At 41.7% G+C, this 8,583-nt stretch overlaps 1 protein-coding gene across 1 annotated transcript; it reads right to left on the reverse strand.

Annotated features, from left to right (window-relative positions):
• Positions 1 to 90: 90 nt before the first annotated feature.
• Positions 91 to 8,570, reverse strand: FBP1 (fructose-1,6-bisphosphatase 1; the record flags this gene model as incomplete). The annotated part of the gene is made up of 6 exons (XM_010134171.1): positions 8,382 to 8,570; positions 5,799 to 5,961; positions 3,998 to 4,090; positions 2,831 to 2,974; positions 1,439 to 1,576; positions 91 to 276 (listed from the first exon to the last, which is right to left on the reverse strand). Coding segments are annotated over exons 1-6 (894 nt in total), but the record flags the coding sequence as incomplete, so codon positions are not given.
• Between the last annotated feature and the right edge of the window lie 13 nt (positions 8,571 to 8,583).

Raw genomic sequence — 8,583 nt, forward strand, 5'->3', positions numbered from 1 at the left:
ACTCGCGACAGTGTGCGAGGGGTGGCCGTACCCACACACCGGAGGTGCAAACCACCGAGTTATAAAACACGTGTTCCAAAATCAAAATACTCGTCTGTGACAGTGAAATATCCAGATAATGTAACATTTTCTGTAATTCGGCTTATTCCGGTTTACCTTTCCTTTGGGACTTTTGGAGTTAGCAGGATACATAAAGATCCCGCCATACACCAGCGTGCGATGCACATCAGCCACCATAGATCCTATGTACCTCCCACCGTACGGTGAACTGCCATCCTACAGAACGACATTTAAACAAATGTCACTTTCAAGCACATCAGGTTCATCTCCCACCTCTCCCACCCACGCCTCGGTGGTCCTAACATCGAATTCCTCCGTACTGTGATTCGTTGATAATATTCAAAGCAGTTTTGGAGAAAATTTCAGTTTCCTTCTCATTACCTAATGGGCTAAATCCAAGGAAAAGGGCTGACAGAAGGATAGATGAGTGGTACTGCCAACCACAGAAAATCATCACAGCTCTCCATCAGTGTTCTAACCCTCAGAAAATAGTGCACTTCTAGTAGCAAAAAGATCAAGTGCTAGGAACTGATGCTGGGTTTTTCTTTTGTAGCAGAAAAAAATACCAAGGAGCAACAAAAGTGATCTTTCCTACTTCTTCTACCCATGTTTGCCAGCTTCTACAACCTTTTTCGTAAGGAAAAGTTAATAGTTGACTACTGATATTATTTCCTTATTACGCATCATTTTAAAATCTAAACAAGCAACACATTAAGCCTGGCAAGATGCCGCAGAAAAGCACCAGTCTTTGTTCAAAGCAAGACCAGGAAGTCGAGAGGGCACAAAACCACTTAACAATAGTAAACGCTCACACTTCATTGTTGCCATCGTAACTCCAGTAATGGCAGGCATAAGGCATGAGAACAGACAGGGTTTTAGAGCTCTAGGCCTTCCCACACGAGGAAGCGACACCACCAAAAAGCAGACTCTGAAACTGCACCAGCTTTTCACGGGAGAGTCCCTCAGGACTCCACTTGTGCTGCCACTGAGACCCGCTGCCATCCCCACTTGGCTCTCCCTCTACTCAGAAGCTGCCGCGAGGAAGCAGCAATCTCACATACATGTAGTTCAAATTGCTTCATCACCAGATCAGACTTCCTCTCTACTTGACCACCAAATGCCCAGTTTTGCCTCCAGCAAACTCAGGCTATCAGACAGGAAGGAAGATTAAAAAAAAAAACAGTCCTGTGCAGAACTGAAGGATGTTGAAACATCCGGTCACATCAACTGCAGCTCTGTCAGTCCTGCATGAAGATAGATCTTAAACAGGTAGAAAAGGAAAAGAAGCTCTGAACAGTGCATGAGACAGTGATCATAAAGTTGGAAATCACGAGTGCTGCTTGCCATCAGAAAGTTTCTCTGAGACAGGATGTTTTACCTCAGGGAATTTCTTCTTTTTGAGATACTCTGTGACTGCAGGATCGAAGTATTTAGCATAGCCTTCATTGAGACTGTAGATATTACCCTTCTTTTTGATTTTCACATCCCTATCCACCAAAATGAATTCTCCAATTGCCTAACAGTAAGGAAAAAAAATAATTTGTTAACATTAATAGTCCATTTATTTACAAACCAAGGCAAAACCCAATCCTACACACTAGAAAAAACGTGCTACTAGTGCCACTTTCTTCAGCCATTCAGCACCTATGAAAAAGTGGTATTTGCAGTCTAGATGCAAAGTGTTTTGTTTCCATCAGACACAAACAGAGCATGAATCCTGGGGTCATGCAAGCTCCTTCACACTACCATCCCCAGCCCTCTCAAATCCTGTTGTCTGCAAATTGATTTAGCTCTCCACTCTTTCACTAGACTTACAACAAAAGTACAGCTTTGAGGAGCTTGGAAACTAAGAATGCCAGCTGAACCAATGCATAAATATCTTCACATAGGTGTAGATACGGATAAATTCCAGTTCATCCTAGCCTGGGCTAACTGGAACCCGGAGGTCAAGAAAGCCAATCTCTGTAACCAAGGGCTGGTCTGTTTAATTTTCACTAAAGTAAATTTCCAAGTTAGTGCTAAAAATAAACAAAATAACATTCACACATGCTCAAAGTTAAATCTGTTATGTGAATATAGACAAAAATACATGCAGCTACTTAAGATGTTCCTTCACAGAGAGCACAAGGCTATATTTCCTGCTGCTTCACCACTGCAGGTTCTAAAAATTTAATAACAGCAGGTGGCACAGCTGACTAACTGATTACAAAAAAATGTGCCGCTTAAAGCAAACTACTTTCTGCTGTAATCAGTATGAGTTTTATTTTAAAATTAAAATTAAAGTTTTTATTCAAAACTCATACAGTCAACACGTGCTAGAATGTCAAACACAGCCACACAGGCCACTTACGCTTTTACACAGCATGGTGGGATCTGGAAACACAAAAGAAGGTTAAATATTTCAGCTTCTGCGGTTTACTAAGGTCCTAGCATTAAGGAAGAGTCAAACAAGTCTTAAAGGGAATTCTGCATTGCGCAGCAGGTCATTTTAAGTATCACATGATGGCACATGCTGGACATTGGCTTCACTGACTCGGCTGCCTTCCTGTTGTTGAATCACACGTAGCACCATTGCAAGCAGGCAGGTGGAACACAAAATCTCTTGACATTATTGCTGATAGGTTATTAAGGGTACTTCATTTCTCCACGTTAGCTTGAAAATTGCTCCTTTGTTTGTTTTTTTGGGGACAAACAGTTCTTATAGACTGTTACTTCTAATATATCTTGTTATCCCTAACAAAGAAACACAGAAAAAAGAAGACATTCTCACCGGATCCAGCATGAAACAGTTGACACCTCCAGCAGAAGTGGCCAGTACCAGCATTGTGGCACTCCCATAGAGAGCATAACCAGCTGCCACAAGATTACGCCCAGGTTGTAAAGCATCTTTCCCAGAAGGTTCGTCAGGTGACACCTAGAGTAAGAAGAAGCACACTCAACTTTATTCCATTCCTACAGCTGTTACATTACCAGACTCTCTGGGGTAGGGACAGCCTTCTACTCCATATTCACGCACGAGGTGGCACAAGTGCTTCCATGATTTACAGCTGAGATTCCTACTGGATGCACCAATACAAATTATATGGAGGAGACAAACACACTGATCTAGAAATGCTCTTGTATAAGCCTAGCTGGAATGTGGGAAGCAGGAAATGATTAAGAAAATAATACAGAGCTGTGTATCTCTTGTAGGGGATGATGAACACAGCTCAGAGGAAAACTCCAAGGCACAGCTTGGAGTGCAAGCAATGAAAGATGACTCATGCAGCTCACAGCTGATCAAAAATACTTGAGATTTTTTTGTTTTCTTTTGCTTCATACAAAAATTAAGTTGAAAAAAGTTACTTTGGGATGTATGTCAACATAGAAAAGATTATTAAAATTGATAGTTGGGTGTGTTTTATCTGACTTAGATTTTCCCCCATCCTGTGACTTGTAAGTCCGGTATTTCAAGCTCCTTCAGACAATGTTTCTGCCTTTCATAGTGAATTAGACACTTCAAATGCACATGACATGGTTCAGCTCTGGTTTGTTTTTGAAGCCTGTCCTTAGGCTAACAGGACTATTAGCAGAGAGAACAAGAAAACCCGAAAGCACATTCCCCAAGTAGATGGCAACCACATAGTATTTTGCCTTAACACAAATATTCATAAAATCTAAGACCTGATCTGTTTGTAAAGAGTAATACCTTTAGCTGGCTAATTAAGTATCAGCCAGGCTTCCATGCACACATAGGTACCATATCTTCTAAGAGACTAATGCGAATCCCTCACAAATGACTTACACAAGTGTCTGTGAAATAGCAGATTTAACTTTAAAAAGCTGGTTCTGAAAGTCTCTTTCACAAGCAAGTTTAGTTACATTTTCTTAAGACTTCACATGCAATTAAAAAGGTGAACAATAACAGTTTTTCCTACCCTGCGTGAAAGCATTTTACCTTTCTGTAGATGGCAAAGATGGTCCCAATGGAAACAAGACAGTCAATGTTCGACGAGCCATCTAGAGGGTCTATGCAGACTACGTATTTACCCTAGAAAACAGGACAACTAGGTTAGTGACAGTATTCAACCACTCCCCCCAAATTAAAATAGTTCAGTGGGGAATTTTTTCTCAGAGACTTTCAGAGCAATATAAACTCAGAGCCTTTTATAGATAACCAATAAAAGGAACTGAATTTGAATGTTAGAAACTCTTTGGCCCAGATTTCAGTCTTGATTACAACTGTGTGATTGTGGCCACAGCAGAAGCTGGGAAATATTTAAAGTAATAGATGATGCCATGGGAAAGGTGACGTTTTCCTAAACAATTTTATATACATATGGTTAAAAAAAATGCAATAAAAGAGATAATTCTTTTAATGATTAGTTTAGCATAATCTAATAATCCATTTTGATATACATCCTATAGTATCTACCATTTAGGCTGCACTTCCTCATCTCAAACAAAACGGCTTTCTGAATTGTAAGGAAAAAGACAAAATGAAGACTCGCCTTTTTCACGTAGAGCTAAAACTGGAGACATTGGAAAGGCCTCTAATTCCTGACATTCATATATGTGCTCTGAGTGGACTCATGGTCAGAAATTACCTTAGCCAGTCTCTGGTCTTATCCTGGTTTTTGGTCATACATCCCACCCCCAAAGAGTGGTCCCTGCCTCCCTGTTTATTGCTGTATTAAGGATTCCTGTAGGTACAGGAAATTGCCAGTACGGGGAAAACAGCTGAATCAACTGCACCTTTACACAGCTTGTTTCCCCCTTATTTTATCCAGAGTCATTTTAATAATCACATGTTACAACAGTGTTCATTCATTTTTTGTTTGATTTCACCATGCATGCCAGAAACTTATTCAAGTACAACAATGCTCTACTCTGCAGGCAGGAATTTTGGGTAGGAATTCTCATAAAAACACCATACTAGCTCACATTTAGTTTTGAAAAGCATTAACACTGAGCCTCCCTCAGTGATCTTTGAGGATCTAAAATCATATTTGTTCAGCTCTAAAGCAATCTTTGTTCGTCCAATGCCTATAAAATTAATTTTGAGTATTTCTCAACAGGGAGAGACAGAGAGAACTGCTTTGACAAAGCAAATGTTATTGTACTTTCTAAATTATGTTCTGGTTGGTTGTTTTTGAGAAACTTGCTCAGATTTTTACACGATCACACCAAAATATTAGCTAGAAAAAATGGAATTATCACTCAACCAGTGCATGCAAATTTGTTAACTCAAATGATAATAAAGAAGTAAAAATTATTTTTGAACCATTGCTGTTACATCTTTCATGGGCTTCAAGGAGAACTTGTATGAACTGAAGAACTTGTGATTCGACCTGCACAGAACAGTTCCTCAGCGTCCTACTGCCAAAGACACTTTACAAAAGTGCTTCACTGACTCAGAGCACAGTTCCAGAGATCACATGAAATAAACAAGAAATAAGTTTCCTCCTCAATTTGGAAGAGTGGGAAAAAAGAAGGTGAGGAGGAACAACTGAGGAAAAAAAAATAAAACCAACCAACATCATTCTCCACAGCCGAAATAACAGAAAGGACAAGTGTTGACTCACACTCACTCCATCCACTCCCCTCTTCATTTGCCAGTATGGAAAAATACATGCTTTCTGAACTTTTTAACTCACTCTCTGAACTTTTTAACTGACTCTCAATGCCTCAAACGTGAAGCAATACAACTGCAAAGGCTGATTTGAAATCAAGCAGGGAGAACCTTTAAAGCTACTAACCCGTTTTTCAGGTTCCACTATCACAGCATCTTTGTTTTCTTCTGACACGATAACACATGTACTGAAGGATGACTTGAGCATGTTAATCACCAGGTCATTGGAAAGGATGTCCAGCTTCTTTACTTGATCTCCGGTCACGTTGGTAGACCCAGCAATTCCATAGCTAGAGCAATGGCAAGAGAGAGCATTTTGTGAGAACAGGGCACTACATCTTCCAACGCACTCTGTTTCTGGCAACCTTACACTTGTAAAACACCTTGTAAAATAAATAGCACTTCTGGATGATATCTGAGTTCTCTAAGCCTGTTTTTTATCTATTGTCCAGTAGATTCTTGCTGAGACCTGCTAACATTAGCTGTGGTGGCCAATCTAGATGACACTGAATGTAAGGAACACAAAACAAGTAATTGCCTTGCAACAGCCCACGAACTGTGAGCAAAGGTAGCCAGAGCAAGCTGTGAAATTTGAATTCCTGTAATTGTGTTGTTTAACGAGCTCTTAACTTTAAGACCTAAATACTGCTCCTGAATCCTAGTCTCCGATATTACAGCTGCATACCCAAAAAACAAAGACTTCATTAGAAAACTTATACTTAAAAAGTAACAGTGATTCTGATGACACTAGTTATGCTACAACTTCTGTACATAATTTGCTCCTGGATAGCAATATGATGTACAAACTGCAGCAGAACCAATTGGCTCATCAATAAATTAACATTTTATGGCTCAATGTTTTCAGTTTCAGTTTAGATTTTAAGCAGTAAACACTCTCTTGGGAATAAACCAGAAAATTGAAACACCAAACACAAATAAAACCCTGCGAGCTAATCAGAATCGAACCATCTGGCATCATGAAGTTCCAGGAGACCTTGTGACAGTTGATTTCAAAAGCATGCAAGAACAAAGAGAGGGAAGTTTAGTTCTGAGAAGAGTAAAACAATAGCCAGCTCTGCAAACATCCAGATGACTCTTTAGGTGCTACAGCAACAATTCATTTTTTAGGCTGACTGTTGGTATTTCAGGCTCTTTGCAGTAACACTGAACACACTACTTTAGGAATGCACATTTCTCCCTCTTAAAGCATGACACAAAGACCTGCCATAATTCCATGTCATTCTCTCTGCTGAAGTAGCTTGAATCTTTCTGCAGGTGCGAAAGTGCTTTTAGAAAACAATGCACTCTGCACACCATGCCAGTGAGCGGATGCACGCCTCATCTGGGGAAGGGACCGTGGCTTCCCACCTGCTCTGCACCTCCGCTGCTGGGCAGCACTGAGCGTACAGCTGAGTCTGAGGATGATCCAAAGAAACAGGCTTCAGTGATAGTTACTTGTTCACATTCCCTCATAGCCAAGTGCAATCCCACCACTGGCCTTGAAACAGAGTCCCACAGCAGTAGATGAACTGGTCAAGGAGGCTCACAAGTGTGAAGCTGGCTATCCCAGCACTGGTGGTGAGTCAAATCCACCGCAGGGGATCACAAAGCAAGGCTATCAGCACAGGTATCAAACCTGTGGGCAGCTGTCAACAGACACAGATGCAGGACACATAAGGAATGGGACCTTAGACTGTTACAGATCAGCTCACAGCTGGGAAACGCTGGTCTTTGCTGATAGAGACAGAAAGCACATGAAAAGCACAAGTGATTAAAAAAACCCTCTATCACAGTTACATAAAATCTGAAGTCAAACCAGAGAAAAGTAGTTCAGACATACATAAAGAGGAGGATTTTTATTCTCTCCTGCAGTTGCTTCTACTAACTTCTATCATCACATTTTTCATCTCTCTGATACTTTTTGTTGCCCTGCATTGCCAGAGACATTTTGCTTTAATATATTCCATTACAGAGTTTGTAGAGACAAATTAATTTTCTCTCTGCATTTTCCATTACGTAGTGAAGCAACCCATGTCTAGAGGCCTGATCAGTGTACAATTTGGCTCATCAACAGTATTGAAAATAGTAAGGGTGGTTGGTAACCTACAACCAGTTTAAGTTATTTAACATTTGAAGATGCACCTCCAGAGCAACTCCCCTCTGACTGGCTGACTACAGACACTACTGTTCCTAACCAATGCTCTGTCTGAAAGCATCCAAAGCCACACAGAGGAAGTCAAGTTGCTATGATGCAATATGAAAAAAAGCCCACTGAATTTGAGTAATCACTAAAAAATGCATACTAAAAAATGGTGCTTTGATATTAAGCTGCTGACTGCAACGAGCAATAATTCAGCCACATTTTGTTTGACAGGCTTTATCTTTCAGTCTGTTCCATTGGTCTTCTGGTTCAAAGCACACGAACCTGCCGGAGGTTTGCGTGAAGGTCTACCGGCAGCAGACAGCTGTCAAAGACTACATGCCTTGTATTACTGAAAAGCCGTAGGATCCTTTTCACCTGAGAAAATCGAGCGCAAAATGCTAATTACGCAGAGCTCTGCACAAGGGGGTGGGTGGATGGATGCAACCCCACTCACATGCCTTTCGGGTGACACCCCCTGTTCCCATCCCCACCGCCTGGACCCGCGGGATGCGGGGAGGTGCGGGACGCTACCGGCGCTCCGCCTGGCCCCGGCATCCCCGGACTCACAGGTTGGCGATGCCCGCTTTCCGGACGGCGGTGGAGATGGCTTTGACGGCCGTGCAGAGGGAGTTGAGGAGCTGCGTGAACTCCCCGGTGCCTTTCGCCCGCCTGCCCTCCTCCATCACGAAGCGGGTCATGGTGATGACATTGGTGTCGAAGGTGGAGCGGTCCGTCATGGTGGCGGTGCCGGCAGAGTGGGGCAGCTGCC

This window comes from Buceros rhinoceros, unplaced genomic scaffold (genome assembly GCF_000710305.1).
Source record: "Buceros rhinoceros silvestris isolate BGI_N320 unplaced genomic scaffold, ASM71030v1 scaffold15074, whole genome shotgun sequence".
NCBI classification, from domain to species: Eukaryota; Metazoa; Chordata; class Aves; order Bucerotiformes; family Bucerotidae; genus Buceros; species Buceros rhinoceros.